Consider the following 19,572-nt stretch of genomic DNA (forward strand, 5'->3'; position numbering starts at 1 on the left):
GATGGGGGATGTCCTTCTGTATTCTGTGAACATATGTTTCTCTTATTCGTTTATGAATAAAGCTGTTTCAGACAACGGACAGGCAGGATTTAGCCAGATGGGAAATCTAAACAGAGATAGAGAAAGGTGATAGGTAGGGTGAAGGAGATGCCATGTAGCTACCGGGAAGGTAGGATGCCTGGGCATTCTCTGGTAAGCCAAGACCATGTGGAGATATATAGACTAATAGAAATGGGTTAATAATTAAGAGAGAGCTAGCCAATAAGAAGCCCAAGCCATCAGACAAACAGTTTATAATTAATATAAGCCTCTGTGTATTTATTTGGGATGAAATGGCTGTGGGACTGGGAAGAACTAAAACTTCCATCTACACTTTTATATTCCTTTTTCGAAAATCACTGGTTGGGATAAAATAAAAAGTCTACAGAAACTGAAAGCTATGTCTAACCATGATAGTGACAGAATATGGAGATCACCACAAATGAGTACAAAAAACAACGTGGCCATGCCCAAATATAAGATACACATTGGTAAGCAAATGTTAGTAAAAATGAATTTCTGAGATGAGGGAAATTTTTGTAAATAAAATCAAGAACTCAAAATATTAACATAAAAATGATACCTTTTTATAATTGCTTGCCTTGTCTTAAGAGTCACCTGGATTGTAACTCACCTTCCAACTTTTCCTTTAATATTTCATATTAAGTTCAGTGCTAAGGACCCTTAGACCTGCATTCTGAATTCCACACTGAAACTATCACAAGGTCGATGCTTTGCTTTTCAACCAAGTGTTGATCAAGATACTGAAGGACTAGACTTCCTAACTGGATGAAGGCTTGTTGGTCATTTCTGCAATGCTGGGCACTGAACATGGGACCTTGGACATTTTAGGCAAAAGATCTACCATTGGGCAATATCCTCTGTCTCTAGTTTATGTTCTTACATTTCTATTCTGCTTTGGAGTATTATTCTTAATACTTATTCTAAGTATTAACTTACTTAGTAGTAACTGTACTTGTCACATACAGCTTTCAACTTTTGCTGTGTAGCAATGTACTAGATCTACTTACATCAGCAGAGAGCAAGACATTGAGAAAGAGATCAATTGATGGACAACCAACACTGCTGAATGCATTATGAATGTCCTAATGACACAACACTGCACTGTCTGCTAAGGCTTCCTATTTCTTTGATACCTGGCTCCAGCATTACTTTGCTGGAAAAGACTGTTCTGTCTCTTCCTCTGCAGGAAAGCACAAGAGTGGGAAATGACATGGTGAAAAGGCAGCTAGAGACCCTTGCCCTCTGGGAGCCAGGTATCTCTCTGCCTGTGTCAGATAAGTAAAGTAAGGCACATGAGAGAGCCTCTGAAGTCCAGTGAACACCTGTCCCATTAGAAGCATGATCCTAGTGCATATGAAATTACGAGACTCTGAAAGCTCGGTGCACAGGTGTGAGCCAGCAGATGCATAGGTGGCAGTAGGGTAGTGGAAAATGGAAAGGAAAGGTCATCATAGAGTGTGTGAATGGGTGTGTCAGCTTGGCCTTGTGGATCTTACTAGTAAATACCTCTGAGCCCTTGAGGGGTAAGAGAAGAGTGTTCATCAAGGTCACAAAGAAAAGTAAAATAGGGGGAGAAATGTTGCAGCTTTCAAGTGTTTTTTTTTTTAAGATTTTATTTATTTATTATGTATACAACATTCTGGTTCCATGTATATCTATCTGCACACCAGAAGAGGGCACCAGATCTCATAACCAAAGGTAGTGAGGCACCATGTGGTTGCTGGGAATTGAACTCAGGACCTCTGGAAGAGCAGTCAGTGCTCTTAACCGCTGAGCCATCTTTCCAGCCCAACTTTCAAGTGTTTTTACTGAGTCAATGTTCTTTTGGCTGTGTGTAGCAGTACACACTTGTAATAGAAGGATAAGGGGTTCAAAGTCAGTCTGCTCTACATAGCAAATTTGAGGTCAGTCTGGACTATAAAAGACCCCATCTTGACCCACATAATCTAAAGGGGGAAAACATCTCTTTAAAAACATTTGAGGTTATGGCTTTAAAATCCAATCAATATTCAATGGAATAAGTTAGATTTTTTTTTTTCTCCACTGGTTCCCAGAACCAGAGGGTCTGTGTACCTGAGATTGGCTTTCACAGACATGTGGAAAGGGAATCAACTACTACATCGGCTCTTAAGCAGAGAACACAGACAAAGAGGCCAGGACAATGGTGGGTTTACTAGCTTCAGTGTTCTAAAAGTACTATAAAAGTTTCACTTCCAGCTGGAGACCAGTTGACATTGACCAAAATGGCATTATCCTACATATGGTCAGAAAACATACCAAGAAATATTGCTTTGTGTCTTACCATGCTTTTCTAATGAGAGGGTTAGCTCCTAGCACCAGCAGCAGTTGGGGAGACACAGAATCTGCCTTTCTCTGAGCCACTGATGTAAGTAGTGACACCCTGTTACACAGATACCCAAGACAGTGGGAAGAGCCCAGATCCTCTGCTCATCTAAGGGTCTATTTGTTCAGCTAGCCTGAAGACAGCATCATGGCTGGTTGAACTGACAGGGGGTAGCTCCATCCCAATTTTAAATTAAAAATAATTCAGATAGAAGGAAAATCTGTCAGAAATGTAATGAGATATTACATCCGAGAAGAGAAGAGGGGAAAATGGTTCTGGCTGATCGGCGGAGGCTCCGGCAGGCAGCTTGTGAGCCCATTAATAACTTGGCCTGCATCCTGGGTGTTTACTAATTCACAGCTTGTTTAACTTCTTGTATATTCCCGACCATTCCCCGAAGTGTGATATACCTCATCTACTATCCAGTGGTTTAATTGCACTACAAATGAGTTTACTCAACCAATTAGAACTCCAAATACGGCTAAGATACATGCCGAGATTTACAAAAGTGCTGCTTCCTAGAACATCTTACTCCAGACTTCATTCCACTGATGAAAAAGAGCTGAACTGTGCTCCAACCCTGTGCCTGTGAGATCAGCCTGCTGGCTTCTTCCTTCTAAGAATGCCTGAGGTCATCTCCAGAAGAAACACACATATACACACACCAAGTGGTAATAAACAAACAAAAGGCACAAATAATTGCATGCTGGAAAACTTTCAATGAGGAAAGCAAATATTGGAAAAAGGTAACATGTAAAAGCATTTATAGGCTGCATCAGGAAACAGGCCATTTGACATAGTCCTGAAAGCCAGTGAGGCAGAGAGAGGGCTCACAAATATTTAAGTTCTTTGCTAAGTTAATGGTGTGGAAAATATTAGAGGTGAAAAACCAGTAAGGAGAAACATCCCTTGTGGCACAACAAAAATCACTGTCTCATCTGCTCCCATGTGGATAAATAGCAATAAATGTCTTGGTGATTATTTATTGCTCTCTGTATATAGATAGAATTGGGATTAATACTTAATTAAGATAGAATTCTTGGGCAGTCTAAAATGGATTAGGTCAAAGTTTATATGTTAATTGTCCTTCTGCACTATTTATTGGTAACTCAGAATTTACTATTTACAACTTATTATTGTTACTATTTATTCTGCACCCTGGGAAGGAAACTGCCTATAGCCATGGTTCTCAACCTTCCAAATGCTGTGACCCTTTAACACAGTTCCTCATGTTGTGGTGACTCCAACCATAAAATTATTTCGTTGCTACTTCATAAGTGCAATTTTGCTACTGCTATGATCATAATGTAAATATCTGAGAGGCAGGATATCTGATTTTTGACCCCTGTAAAAGGGCCATTCGTTCCTCAGTGGGCTGAGAATACCTGGTCTATAGAAATGGATCAAGGAATTCAACGTTTCCCAGTGCAAAGAAAGGATAAATGTTTAAAGAAATGAAAACACTAACTTTGATGTTACCATTATACAGATACTGAAATATTACTGTGTAACAGGGTACTGAAAGTGCATGTCAACAGATAAAACACTAAAAACATAAAACTTGAAAAAACAGTAGTGACACAAGACTCTAATCCTGGCACTCAGAGGGTACAAGGAGAACAATCAGGAATTGAAGGTCATCCTTGGCTACATGGTAAGTTCAAGGTCAGCCTGGGCTACATGAGACCTTGTCTCAAAATTTCTGAGAAAAGAAAACCCATTTTATCCATTATGAAAAGAGATATTATGAAATGGAAAAGAAAGAAAAGTGATAAGAATTTAGTGCCCACTAGAGACTGAAAATGCATTCTTTAAAGACATTTGTATGAATGTCTCTTCCTTCAGGAATAAAAACGGATCAAGGAAGGATTGCTAGTAATGTGCTTAGATTATGATTTAATAAACATGCTAGTGTATGGAGTCACATGTGTGGTGTGTTTCACACAATATGTAACATATATGAACTCAACAAAGAGTTGAATGCTGTTCAACCCCAAGCACAGACTTAGTCATAAAAAACAGGAATATAGAACATTTTCTTCTACTTTATAAAACTTTCAGATCTCCTAAAATAAGCCCTGGTTCACCAACTGTGTCTTTGGTTGGGTCTTTAGAAGTGACTTTGGCTTCATGTTATACCCAAGGGGGAAGAAGCAGCCTTCTAAAATGCCAGTCCCTACTGGCAGCATCTACTTAGGATAAGGTAAGAGTGAAACCAAATGATGTACTCCAGTCCTCTTAGATTACTCACCCATAGGCTCCATTACTGATCAATTTAATTGTTTCAAAATCACTCTCTCGGGGTTTCCTTCGAAGTCTCAGGGAAGTATTTGAGCTCTGTGGAACAGAATGTGAATGCTTAAAATACAATTCTGATCTGGAGACAATTACCGTAATGCGCTGTTTTGGAGACAGTAACCGTAATGTGCTGTTTAACCTGCCGAGGCATGGTGTGAGGAACTGGGGCCAGCTCCAAGGTCGTGCTCCAGCGGCACTGAGCTGCGCTCCTAGCCAGTCCTTATCAGCTGCATTTAAGCAAGCTCATGTTGCCAAAAGAATACATGTGAAGGTTTTAGAAATCTAGGCTTCATCCAGGTCCTACATTGTAATGCTAACTCTAAAATGCCAAACCTTCCCCTCTGTTTTCATTCAGAAAAGAATTAGGTCACTGGTGTTGGGGGAGAATATATGGGCTCTCCACTCCCGACAAGACTGTATCCTTTTCATTCTGTGGCACTGTACACATGGTAGGTGACACATTTCTTAGATGTGGAATGCCTACCCATGTTTACCTCCATACCAGAAGTCTTTCTATATCTTAAATACCAAAACTCTAAATGACAGCTCTCCAAACACTTCAGCTTATTAATGACCAGGAAAAACAACACTGCTTTGACTAAGCCCCTTGTGCCCCACTCATCTCAGCAGCTGCTTTGCTCCCTCCACAGAACCCACAACTCCCTCTCCATCATTTTGGAAGACCCCATGATGCTGAGGTGTGCACAAGTCTCTCCTGCCAGGACTGCCATCGTTCTGCTCATCTCTGGAAGGCTTACAAACCAGCTCCTGACCATTGTGTCTGCTTCAGTTTTCCTCGAATCCTACCATCTCTACCTGGCCTTAGAGTCGCTTGACTTCCTCAATCCAAAGAGCCACCTGTCTCTTCCACTTGCCCCTGGAGCACTTAACTGCTTTGCACAGGCCCTCTTGTCTCACTAACTCTTCCTTCACATCACAGATGATGACGTCACTCAGACCTCCACTGGAAACTCTCCCTCCAAAAGCCTGAGTATTGCAGGTTCCAAGCACAAGTTTAATGGTTCTTGGATATTTCGAAGGAACTACAGTTTCAACACATCTCAACTATAAAAGTTATGATAAGAAGTTAGCACAGTGACTTTCCATTGGCACTTAACTATGGGGCATGCCATTTAGCTTTTATCCAGATGGAGAAACTGAGGCTCAAAGAACTCTTTCCCCTGATTAGTATGTCACACTTATACTTTGTAAGAGGTAGGGTTAGCTTTCAAATCCAGGCGATCTGGACTAGAGTCTGGGTTCTCAAACCCCAGACTATAGAACATGCTCCCACCTTCCTAATCACTTGGCTTCAACCTGGCTTCTCTCATAGTTCTCACTTCTTAGGAGAATGTCCCCAGTCAGCAGGAACTCTCACCAGTGCCACTGATGCTGCCTCTTAACTGACATCCCTGTGGCCACCCAGTCTGCTTCCGGTATCCCATCAGCTTTCAAGCCATGGCTCTGACCAGGCCATCTCCCTGTTTATTCCCTCCTCTCTCATATGCATGCTCTCTTCCATTGCTCAGTGACTTTCCACCACCCTTAAAAAGAAGGAAACTAGCCAGGCGGTGGTTGTGCACGCCTTTAATCCCAGCACTCGGGAGGCAGAGGCAGACAGATCTCTGTGAGTTCGAGACCAGCCTGGTCTACAAGAGCTAGCTCCAGGACCGCCTCCAAAGCCGCAGAGAAACCCTGTCTCAAAAAACCAAGAAAAAAAAAATGAAGAGGGAAACCTGATAAATGTGAGCAGGATCCTACTGACTAGTTTCCTTCAAGCTTTTCAGCTCTGGAGCCTTCTATGCTTTTACCCCTCAGCATCTCGAGTGGTCCTCTGTCCCTTTATGTCCTACTCATCTTTCCCATTTCAGCTCAATAGCCACACCTGTGAAAAATCTTCTGGAATTGGCCAACTCTGAAAAAAATCTACTCATGCAATGATCTACCAGCTCATGGTCATCTTTTCTTCACATACGTTATTCATGCTCACTGTTGCTATTTTAGTGTGTATGATGTCATTTTGTAAATTTCTGCCTTCTCTTAGGAGTGAAGCACTAAAATTGTATGCCTTATTCCTTGCCCACAGAAAGACAATGAACATTTATGGAACAAAGTAATTAACACAAGCAAAACTCTCCAGATGCTAAGAAACAGAAGAACCACCACAATCATGTATCACTCAGGAAAGATACTCACACTCAGTGACTCATCTGTCTCCGGGGTTTCTGCTGTCCCACTATCATAATTCCCCAACTGAGCCATTTCTAAGATTAAAAAAAAAAAAGGAAAAGAATGAATTTTGACATTAAGTAAAAAGACAAAATCAAAACAGAAGGGAAATAAGTTTTCATTATTTAAAAAGAGAGAACAGTTCAGTCTATAGACCAATAAGCACACATTGCAGCTCAAAAGTCAAGAATGGCAGCTGCCATTTTAAGCATGCTCTCATAACACTTTCTCTGGATCTCCAATTTTATGAATATCCAGACCTGGGAACATGGGAGAGTGAGTGGGCCTCTGCTCCAGTGAGCAGCAGCCCCTGGCTCATGCATGCTGTCTAGCTTGCAAGCCTTGGGTGAGCTAGCAGCTTTGTCTATAATCCAAGAGAGGCAAGCCCTCCCAAGACTTGACACCCAGCAAAGATGCATTGGCTACAGTTTGGAAATGATTCTCAGTTGCAGGAACACAAAGAATGTGCAGTTCTCCAGGGTCAGTAATGATGGTGGGTACTAGGGACAGGGACAAAAATACTTGGGTTGCCAGTTCCTGACTTTTTAACTCCAGGTTCTTATGAAAGGCATGACTAATATTATGTCGTAGAGCTTTTGTGAGTACTACGAGTGCCAATGCATGTAAAGTTCTTAGCATACCCACTAATAAGAATTAAGTGCTCATTCAATGTTGGTTGTTATTTATTAATTACATTGTTCAGAGTAGTCGATTCTGGGCTGGATGCCACAAGCTTGATACCAGCTTAAGTACTTCCCTAGTGGTCTAGTTAAAAGTGACAAAGGCATCTAATGTCTAATTGCTCAGCCCATGGCTTGGAGAGCATCCTTGAGTTTATATAAGTAAATGAGAAGGCCTAATTCATTTAATGTTCATCATCGTATTGTCTTTAAGACATGTTTTATTATAAGGAATGTGAAAGAATTTTCTCCAAAAGCATTTTTAGTTTCTCAAACCTGAATGTGTTACCAAACAGCTATAGTTTTTAGCCATTTTGTAAACATTTAAAATTGCCCATTGTGCTTTTATTTCGTGTTTGTGCTATTATAAGCACAACTGTCTTTTGGGGGCTGTGATTATTCATAAGAAAGGAGTGCCGTCTTGAGGTGAAAGTGTATGAATTCCAGATTCTGCAATAGCTGGACAATGGCGCTAACTTCCCCACTTTAGAAACAGATGAGATTCCTGAGTAAAGCTGTGCTGAGACCAAATACCTTCTTAGTGTCCTAGAAATGACTTACACTTCAGTGTGACTAGCACCTTAAATGCAGAGACTTGAACAAACCCAGGGGTACTTGGTTTGAGGGGCTCTCAACCAAGAGACAAGATCTGATACTGTGTAGCAAAAACAGCCACAGCAATTTCTATTAGATAGGCAGTTACTGTGCTATCCCAACACAGAGATTACATCTATGAATGGGTACTCCGCCCCCACAGTTACTTATTTACTTTTATGGAGACACAAAGTGGCTTATGTATTTGCACAGAGAAGGTCACAGCCCAGCCTAGAACTCACTCCTATGTACCAAAGGACAGACATTAGTTTGTCTGTTTTGGTATTACCAAGAAAGGGAAGCAAAAGTATCTCGGGGTTTGTAATCAAATTAGCTGGAGACTTCAAGAATTAAAATATACATCGAAAAACTGTTCTCAGAATGAGTCAAGAGAATTCTCAGGAGTAAAGAAAAATTCCTGGTGATAAATTTATACAAATGTGTCAAAGATCACTACTGTTTTCTTTTAAACATCTATTCAGATATGTAAGAGGACATCACATTATTCATGTGCCAAAGTTCTGCCTATAGTGACATTCACTGCCAGAGAAGAAAACTGCACAGGGCTCTCTGGTTGACAAGTCAAGGGCTGATGAAGCCTTAACTATATCAGCATGAAGAGTCACTCTAACGTGCTTTGACAGCCTCCCCTCTCCAATTATTTTCATAAAAAATGAATTAAAAGACAGTTCTGTTTTAAATAGAATTTTGGCTAAGTAACGATTATCTGAGAAATCCGTATTATTTGTAAGCGGTGGGTAGTAATGGGATGGAGCCAAGAGTCAGCTTTTGAGGCAGGGAGGCTAAGCCATCATTTTGTAATGCCTGAAGAGATTTTTTAAAACTCATCTAAATACCATTAAACATCTGCCCTTTTTATTTCATTGATTTAAACCATTTCTGAAGACTTGTGATTCAAAAAGGTAAAGATGGTAATTTAAAAGCCATGGGAGAAAATCTCTCCCCAGGGAACTTTTCAGAGAAGCAGCCACCAGTCTCTGTAAGTGATGAATCTGTTGTGGTATCGCTTTCAGTACAGTATAAATTTATCTGGCACTATCTCCCAGGGATGCATGCATCATTTCACTAGAAGCAAAGATACAATGGCTGCAAGAGCAAACAAAGCGGGGAGAACAGGAAAGAGCAGGGCAGAAAGCAGAAGGTTCCCTAGCTTAGGACAGGAAAAACAATCCCCGCACCAACATTTACCTCCATCACAAACAATTGAGCAGGTTAAACACTGCCTGCAAATTCAATTTAATGAACCAGGCAGACAATTTGGAATGAGGGTGTCAATGATTGTTTACGAGTCTTCTGGGCTGGTATGCAGATTAAGTGTTGTGAGTGACAAAAATCAAGTGATGTATATAACAATAATATAACAGTGAACCAGAAAAGGAGGGGAGGGGATACCAATATTAGATATTTTGAAAATTAGTACAGGACATTTCTTACTTCCTATATTTAATAGAATTGTTTCTTTCTTCACGTGAATCAAACACACGTCCTCTTAGGAGAGTTTAAAAGAAGCATCTGCTTCAACCACTGGCTCTCTTGTACATACTATTTTTTCATGCTTACTTGAGACAAGTAAGCTAAAAAATACCTACCATTGCTGTTCTCAATTTAAAGTCATCCACTGTAGCTGCATTACTCCTAAATTAAATTTAAATGTCAATTTTAAATGAGTGATGATTTTTAGCAACACTTTGAAACCGAAAAGTGCTCTCCAGAGGGACCCCACTGAGCTTTGCAAAAGAAGGACTCAGGGAGGATGGAATCTAAGTGCTCCAGAAGACCTTAAGCACTCTTATGAATGCAGGCCTCAAGTCCAGCAAGGCTGGCCGCATTTTCTAGCTGACACACACTGGGGCATGTTCATTTTTTCCTTTGTATTCAACTACGGCTATTGTTTTCAAATACTAACTGGTCTCCCCCCAAAGAGGCTTTTTCACAGAGATACCCAACATAAGACAAGTAAAGGCTCATTATGAAGTTCTTCTAGATGCCATGGTCAGAGAGACGGCAAGGGCATCCAGACCAGCACTCACCTTCCAAAGGGTCCTTGTTGAGCCCCAACTGGCTGATGATGTACCTGGGAATGTCACTTTTGATTCCCTGGCCTTCTTTGGCATGACCTTCTGCAGCTTCCAATAGGTAGTAAAATTCTTCAGGATCAAATTCCTGGCAGGTGACAAGCATAGATGAATACTTCCTTGCTTTGAATCAGAAAGGTTTTATTATATACATCTTATTCACTTCACCAGCTGGTATAGCTGAAAGTTATATAGGAAGAAAGAAGGCAGAGGCCTTTACACAGTACCAAATTCTCACTTTATATCTGAAGCCTATTCACAGTCCAAGGCAATGTATACATACAACCGGTAACCTAAAGGAAGTGACTATATCCAGTTTTCCAGTTTCTTTGTAATGTAACTTCTATTGACAATCAGGAGCCCACAGAAAAACAAAGGGTTTACTGTTGCTTTTTTTTTTTTTTTTTTTTTTTTTTTTTTTTTTTTTGAGCTGAGGTCTCAGTGTGTTGCCTGGACTAGCCTCAGATTCCTTAACTTAAGAAGTCCAGTCTTCCCCTTCAGTCTCCTATAAGTAATGAGACTCTTGAGGTGTGTGGCACCATGCTCAGCTTGGTGTGCTTTCCCTCCAAAGTCTACCCCCTGCTGTGTCTCATCACGCACTTGTATGCATTTATGGAGCTATGAATATTTCCATTTCATAAAACATTATGAATGTTTAATTAAAGTGAGGATGAAACCAAAGCACCTGTGACCATATCCATATCGTGAGTAAGGCTGAAAGCTGTTACACATGGAGAGACATTAGTAGTCAGCAGAAATTAAAAGTGAATTTTCATACTGCAATAATAGGCCCTTAAAGAATTCTTAGGCTCAAAGCATCAAATTTGTTTACAGTTTTGACTGAAATCTCAAAGTATGGTAAAACCAAAAAAAAAAAAAAAATTGAAAACAAGAAATGCAAGAAATGATCATTGACCAAAAAGATACAAACACTACAAGTAACTGATGTCTAAAAGTAGCTCTCCCTCCAGATCTGGATGATGCCTTGCTATATATAGTCTTTCAAATGGGTTGTCAACTACCACGCATTTCTAACACGGCACATTTTAAAAACAACAATGATAGCCACCGATCACCATATCCCTGACTTCCCTCTGTCTGAAACTTAGCAACGCCAGAAGCATGAGGCATAGTAAGCATTTGAAACTAGCTGTGGCATAAGGTTATCATGCTGCAATAAGGTCAAGCATATTATCTCATGATTGCCCTTCAGCTTTGACCAGAATACAACATGACTGCTGCTTAATAACAGCACCAGTGCCAGAATCCCTTCTCAGCATTGAAGAAGACAGGCTGCATATGGATGCTATCATAAGCAGTCACATGTCGTAGGCCCTCCTGACTTTTCCTATTTAGTATCTGTGGTTGAAGTTAAATGAAATTGGAGCCTTCCGATGGTTGCTACTTTCTACAGTTAACAATAAACAAAACAGTCACATCTATGGGCAACTTACCAAGCACTCCAATAGCCGAGCAGGGCGGGCAATAACAATTAAGATCTTTCGGACTAGCTGTTTAATAAATGCCAGCTCTCCACTTTCAGAACGATCATGAGCCTATGAAAAAGCAATGAGCAGAAAGATGATACAGGGGGCTTCACTAAATGGAAAAGAAAATCAGCAAAGCATGCTAATTAGGTGATTTTTTTTAAATCAGAAATTAAGTGACTTAGAAAACACTCTTAACAGGCATTATCTCTAACATAAATGGACACTATCAGACATCTACAAAATAGCTCTATTAGCTAAAGTTTAATTGCAAAACTTTGATTTATTATGTTTTAGAAGTCAAATGAAAGGATAAGGGCTGTTAACATGAGCCATGAGTGAAGAAGACATTAACTTTATGATCCACTAAGAACCGGATGCCAGCAGAGGCAGCTGGTCAAGAACTTGGACTTGGACAATGAAACATTGTAGACATACAGGTCTAAGGCAGAGACAGACTGCTTTTGTTATCCCAGACAGGTAACATGGGCATCTAACATGCTCATGAGATGTAGTCACACATACGGTATGATTAGTCTAGACGTTAATTATTATCACATATGGGACATTTGCAGTACCACTGCAATTATAACCAGACATTGTTTGGTTATACATGTAGATTCAATGACACTCATGGAATAAACAACACCCAGGCACTTGGCAAGACTGAATTGGCTTAAGTACATGCTAAATTTTATTGTACATGTTGCTTAAACACAATAAATATTCCAACAGCATAGCTCAACTTGTTAATAGTCATTGACATTATTAGTATTTACTTGAAGAAATCTGACAATACAATATTAAGACTGGCATAGGATAAAATTTGAATGGAAACTATTCGTGTTCACTTTTTAAGGGTTTCATAATTTTCAGGTTTTATGATACAGTTTTCTAAGGATTTAGGAAAGGCATTACTGGTGCCATAGGTTATAATTTAAGAAACATTTTTTTTATCATTCTTGGGAATGTTCATCAATGACAAGTCCCACCTTCAGAAGAGCTTGCAGACAAAACTTATGAAAAAAAGATCATAACATGTCCACTGCATTTAAACTAATGTCCCAACACACAGCTTGCATGAAAATAAAAAATAAGGAAATAACTGTAGAATACATTCTACATCTATAGAAAATAATAGCACACACCTCAAATACAAGCTATCTTTAAATTTTCTTTCTAACGTTTGTTTTCTAAGAAAAAGAAATTTTGGAAAATATAATTAATGCTAAGAAACAGGACTTGTATTTATTTATTTTTTTGTAGTTCATCATTAGCTAAACACAAATTTCCAAAGATAAATTGAAAACAAACAAAAAGCCTATCTAACTTCTTGGTGACACTTTGAGTTGAATGTTCCTATAATAATGTCTATCTTATGAATTCACAAATAAAACAAATAACTAGAATATTGATATACACTCTGTTGGTTTTTTTACCCCCACCAAAGGGGAAATGGTCAATTCAGATGGCAAAAAATTCATTTCAAAGGCCATAAAAATGATGACATATCCTAACTTCTAACAATCATCAGCTATGTTTTACTCCAAGACACATGAGTTCTATTAGCTCAAATAGTATTTTATTTACCAAACTGCTACATGAAGACAGGCTTCACAAAAGCAACAACCAGTGAAGTGGCACAGTGTGAGAAGGAAGTGGCTTCCTGGTCTCTTTCGGCACACTCCAGAGGCACTGGTGGAGTCCTGAGTCTGTATTGTAAGTGTTGGCCACTATCGAAAAAGACTTGACCCAGATTTGAGAGTTAGAGTTTCCTTTGTGTTTTGTCTTCTTTGGCTAAACACACCTCAGTGAAAAAGAGACTGTAGACATAAAAGTATTCATCTAAAATTGACCTTGACCCTGGTCTTTAAAAGGCATCTGTTAAATCAAGCCATTCAAACCATAGGGGGATCTGCACCTGGGAATACGTAAAAGATTGACAATGGTAAAGTGGTGAGGAGACAGGCTTGCTGGGCTCTGAGTGTCACATCTGGGAATGGACAACAGCATGCCAGAGAAACCACAGCCTGTTCCTACAGCTCTGCTCTCCCTAGAATGGCCATGCTCCCCTTAGACTGGTTTGCTCCAGGCTCTGGGCAGACACTGACAATGTGCCTCTGAAGGGAGACTGAATTGTTGCAAACGACTGAAAGAAACTGCATCTGTGAAGAAGCTTAAGAAAACATCCTTCCTCTTTCCCAACAATGACCTTTAGGCTACTGGTATACGTGCTTCTCTGGCTCAAAGAGAAATTTCTCTAGGAATGAACCCTTTTCATCTGTTATTACACCCACTCAGAAGATCCTTGAAATGCTAAGATTTATTTTTAATTTCCATGAAACAATCTGCCACGTCTGCCATCAACAAAAATATAGGGGAGATTTTCATATAAATAACTCAGGTATCAAATCTACCTCCTTCAGGAACTGCTTAAGAAGGAGCAAAAAAAAAAAAAAAAAAAAAAAAAAAAAAAAAAACTGACTAAGCTAGTCCTTATGATGCTATCTTGTGGGTGGCCCCATGAAATTCAGGAAGAGACATGTGGCAGAGGCTGACTACAGAGGTCCCATGGACTACTTCCTTCAAAGTGTGCCACTGCACAAACATCAATGGGATGAAGAGGGACAGCAGAATTAGATCCTTGACCTTGTATCATCAGGGATCAAATGTTTTGATATGCTTCCAAATGTGCTTTCTTCCTTCTTCTCTCCCTTCCAAAGGAACTGAGGAACCCATAAATACCAGATACTGAGCTTGGCAGCAGGGAATAAGAGATGACCCATGGCCTTCAAAGAGCTCACTGATAGAAACGTGAGACTTCCCTCTCTCCCACACCTCAAATCTCGTTAGAATGCACCATGGCTGAACTGAAGAAGTGAGGAATAGAGACCATGATATGGTGCTTGTCTAAAGAGGAATGGATGATGAAAAGTGTTGAGCTATTCTTGGAGCTCAACAGACTGCAAGGATCTGAAGGGTTAAGACTGGATATAAGTAGACTGGTGAAGAGAAGGATCTGAACCAGGTAATAACAGAAAAGGAGAGAAAAATTAGAGTATCTAGGAAGTAAACCAGGAGATGCCAATGCTTGCCAGATGGAGAGAGAGAGAGAGAGAGAGAGAGAGAGAGAGACAGAGACAGAGACAGAGACAGAGACAGAGACAGAGAGAGATTATCTAAACCCAGAGTCCTACCAAGAATTAGGGATATGGTATTGATGATGGAGGCTGTAGTGGTTTGAAAGAAAACAGCCCCCAAAGGGAGTGGCACTATTAGGAGGTGTGGCCTTGTTGGAGAAAGTGGAGGTGAACATTGAGGGCTCATCTATGCTCAAGCCACACCCAATCAGAGAGTTTAGTTTCTGTTGCCTTGAATTAAGATGTGAAATTCTCCAGCACCATGTCTGCCTTGCCTGCATGCTGCCAAACACACAGCTGTCATGCTCCTCACCATTATAATGAATTAAACTTCTGAAACTGTGAGGGGCCACCTCAACTAAATGTTTTCCTTTAGTTGCCATGGTAATGGTGTCTCTTCTCAGCAACAGAAACCCTAACCAAGACAGAGACAAAGCCCTCAGTACTCACAGCTCCAGTTAAGAAAGTGTTGAGTCTCTCTGACCCATGTTGGAGCTACCCATCACTGTTTCAGAAGGCTATGCAAATACAAAGCTATCTGACAGGCAGGCATATGCATGAATGTTGGTCTGAGAGATGCATTGAAAGCCACCAAAGTTCAAAGGACTGTCATCCATGACAGACAACAAGATCACCAACCCAGGGAGGAGAATCAGGGGAACACAATGAGATTAGAGAAGACTCACTCATAGAAAAGGGAGCTGGGGCTGGGCATTGATGGCACATGCCTTTAATCCCAGCACTTGGGAGGTAGAGGCAGGCAGATCTCTGTGAGTTCAAGCCCAGCCTGGTCTACAGAGTGAGTTCCAGGACAGGCTTCAAAGCAATACAGAGAAACCCTGTCTGGAGAAAAAACAAACAAACTAACTAACAAATGGGAGCTGGAAAGGAAATCCTTATAAGAAACAGGGAAGAAATGGATGGAGAGGTTCCAAGATGAAAGTAATACAGTGAAGGGATAGAAAGGAGATGCATGCAGGCACTGCAGTAAAATAGGCCTGCTTCAGTAAACTGAAAGTGGACTCAATGGTCAGGACATCAGTGAGCATCATGGGAGGTGTTCAGAAGCCATTCGTGGGACAAAATATTTGGGAACTTCGACATGTTGTATACCATTGTAGGTATGCCAAAAACAAACAACAACAAAAGACTGTGGTTTTGCAGAGTTCTCATGTTCCATGGACTAGTGCCGGTCCATGCACTATACCATCAGTGTGTGATGGACTCAGTACAACTTAGCCTTAGCAGTTCTCACAGCAAGTGCACATGGCCAGGATACTAAACTACATGGCCATTTCCCTGCACATTCCTTTTCACTCTAATTTATGGCAGAATTGGTTTATATCAAGATATCAAGTGGCAAATTAATAACAACCAAACCCAAAAGCTGTATGTTCACCCTCCCTGACAATCTGAGGAGCACTGCTTTACTAGTGATGTGTGAGGATGGAAACCATGGGGAAAATGCTGTTGGGAAGCTTGGATGAGAAAAGGAAAGGGAAGCGGCAGCTGCCAGCCAGAGAGGCACCTTCTCATCCTGCCAGAACTCAGTCATGGAGGGGAAAGGACAGATGGGTTTCTCAAAAGTAGGATGTTAGTATTTCCCTCCAGTTTAGTAGGATTCTTATTTATTCATTCAGAGGGGAAAAAAAACCACCATGATTACATTTACACGAATAGAGTTTATGCCCTATGAGACACATAAATACTATAAATCCACACATAGGTTAAATAGGTTTCTTGCATAGGCCACGGCCAATCAACTTCAGTCAGAAGAGCTGGATCATACACTAATGCTATTCCACCATACGCATTCCCTTCCCAGCCTAGGTGTTATCAGGAGCCAGGCATGAGAGTGTTAGACAGATGGGATCCTGTGTTTATCTGTCATTTTGGAAATTGGATATTTTGTTAGAAGAAGAACTGATACTCAGGAAAATAGAAGTTGCAATTTACTACCCAATACCCCATGCAGGTTAATTAATAGGACACACTGCCTAGTAAAAGCCAGCAATTTCCCATTTACCTTTTCTAGATATTAAAATTAGATAGCTCGAACAAGTAACACACACGCACCCAGGCAATTTATAACTTTATAGGTAAAGTTGGTTGGGGAATCACTGCTTAAAAATCCTTCACAATCCACTTATCCTAGAGTCATAGATTGTTGGGTCCCAAGGCCCCTGTAAAGGTGATTACATTAACTTTCTATTACTATACATAACGTCCAGAACCAACTCATAGCAAGTAACAATCAGTTTAGGTTTGCTTGCACAGCACACTTGCTATGCACCTCCCACTCCACACACTTACCTGGAATGTGAACTCCATCTTTTAGCTAATTATTTATAAGCAAATAGTTTCATAAAAAAAGTATTTTGCCAAGAGAAATGCAAAACAAATCAGAAAAAAACTAGACATGTGGCACCTTGTTCTTACCTCCTGTAGCAACTTATCTAACTTGTGTTGCAATTCAAGAAAGTATCGTGACGTGATGAGACCCTGGTGGGATTTATCCAGACAATCTCGAGCCAGCTCAATGATCTGATGGTGAGTGAAGCTAAGCACTCCATCTGCTAAGGGGAGGACATTGTCTGGGGAGTAGCTGGTGATAATTTCCCTTAGACGTTCTTCCATCTGAGCCGTAGCCTGTTGGGAGGGGACACACACACAGGTGTAACACAAGGAGACATGCATGAACCATGCATGAGTTATCTATGAGTTATTAAATAGAACCCTGGGAATTACATTTGAAAGAAACCTCATCTGGGGGCCTGAGGTATAGTTCACTGGTAGAGCACTTGGCTAGCATGAGTGAGGCCTGGGACTCAATTGCTAACAACAACAACAACAATAACACACATGCACACACACACACACACACACACACACACACAAATAAAGAAACTTCACTTCTGCATGATATGATCATGCTGTACACATGTCATTATGTATTAGTTTGAGCCCAGTGTCTGGACACCAAGAAGGAGTGTAAATGTTGACTATGGGTATTAATGCTGCCTCTGGGAACCTTGTTACTCACTGACGAATGCACCACTCTTGTGAAGACAATGGCACCAGAGGAAGGTGTGCACATGTGGAGCAGGAGCAATAAAAATTCCTATGCCTTCCACTAGGAAGCTAACACTGCTCTAAAAAATAAAGAGAAGGGGCAATTGAGAAGTGAGAGACGTCACCTCATCACATAAAATATAGACTATAAACATTTGAGGTATCAAATAAAAAGGTGTGGATTTGGCCATCAATTCCCCTTTTCTGATGTCTCCTGGCCATGTGAACTTCTTTCGATAACTCTAAGGGTGTTTGTGGAGGGCTATGCTATCATGTTAGACCAGAGACTCCTTCAGATGGGTTATCAAATATATGAAGCATTTCTGCAGTTGCTATTCAAACTCTGGATTATGCCAGAGTTCCTCAGTACGAGCCAAAGGTTTGTTTTCTTGGCAAGGTTTCAATGTGCTGGAAGTACACACATAACAACTTTATCCTTAACTGCAAATTTATCCTCAGTGCATGGCCAAGGGGATAACCCTTACAAAAAAGATCTACAATTTCCTTTCCAACTTCCATTTTCTTCCCTGTGATTGCCTACTGGCTAATCAATATTCCTGGTTTATAAGAACTACATGGGCAGGGAGATTCCCTCTTCCCCCCATACCCCTGCTCTCCTCTCAACATTGAACCTCATTAACTAGGCATAGTCAATACCTGCTTTGCTGGTGGGCAAGTGACATGTGATAAATAGGCAAAACAGTGCTAATCAATGCCACCAATGTTAGGTTCATTACAAATAATAAGTACTCTGCTCTTTGTTTATGAAGCCTAAGAGCTCCCTTTGTTCTCATGCTTCTAGGTCCAAATGTATGGGAGGTGGCCTTTCCCCTATTATGTAGAGCCACGTGGGTGAGAAGGCATGGAATTTAGGTGAGTGAAGGGGTCCCTCAGAGAAGTGCTAGTGGTAACCAAGGGGCCAGGCAACAAGCCTCCAACCATGGCACTCTGGCTTAAGTCTAATTCCTTTTAGCAGGTGAGCCTCAGAACATGCCAACACATCTCTACTTCTGTGGTAGGAGGTTTAGAATGGGGAGGTGGGAAAGAAAATGAGGTTTAAAAAGGAAAACAGTGCTCAGGACACAGCAAGCTATGGCTTCTGAGAGAAAAACCATGCGCTCTTGACAATTGCCCAGTACATGAGGAACACGAGTACAAAGAGTCCAAAGGATACAGAGCCTTGAAGGGCAGTGCCTCTTCCTGTTACCTGCCAGGGCCCCTGCTGTGGGGTACACACTGGCAACTTTCATCACATAGCCTGCTGTGTTTTCTGCAGTTGTTGGCTTCACATTTGTTTAGTTGTTTTCTCTTCCTAAGATGGCTATGGTGCTGTGTAATTCAAGTCATTACTGGGCTGAACCCTCACTGGTGTAACAAAACCATCTTAGGAAGCTAAGCCTATGTTGCCCCATCACTGAGATGCTAAGCATCTTCACTTCCATCCATTTACCTTTGGGAACCTTTCTTTGTAGACATGGTTCATCATAATTATTTCATGGTCACAGCAGGCGGGGGAACGTCCAGGGCTGCAAGCAAAGCAAATTACCCTTTAAAACCTGCCACAGCATG

At 40.8% G+C, this 19,572-nt stretch overlaps 1 protein-coding gene across 8 annotated transcripts in view; it reads right to left on the minus strand.

Moving 5' to 3' along the window:
• The window catches only part of Mast4 (microtubule associated serine/threonine kinase family member 4), a 594,674-nt gene that overhangs the window by 44,702 nt on the left and 530,400 nt on the right, over positions 1-19,572 (minus strand). For all 8 annotated transcript variants that reach the window (XM_035440538.1, XM_035440540.1, XM_035440539.1 and 5 more), the window contains 6 exons: positions 19,454-19,529; positions 17,371-17,580; positions 11,759-11,860; positions 10,260-10,392; positions 6,902-6,969; positions 4,659-4,744 (listed from right to left, as the gene is read on the minus strand). In XM_035440538.1, coding sequence (XP_035296429.1) covers positions 4,659-4,744; positions 6,902-6,969; positions 10,260-10,392; positions 11,759-11,860; positions 17,371-17,580; positions 19,454-19,529 — 675 coding nt within the window. The remainder of the gene's footprint in view (positions 1-4,658; positions 4,745-6,901; positions 6,970-10,259; positions 10,393-11,758; positions 11,861-17,370; positions 17,581-19,453; positions 19,530-19,572) is intronic.

This window comes from Cricetulus griseus, chromosome 2 (genome assembly GCF_003668045.3).
Source record: "Cricetulus griseus strain 17A/GY chromosome 2, alternate assembly CriGri-PICRH-1.0, whole genome shotgun sequence".
NCBI classification, from domain to species: Eukaryota; Metazoa; Chordata; class Mammalia; order Rodentia; family Cricetidae; genus Cricetulus; species Cricetulus griseus.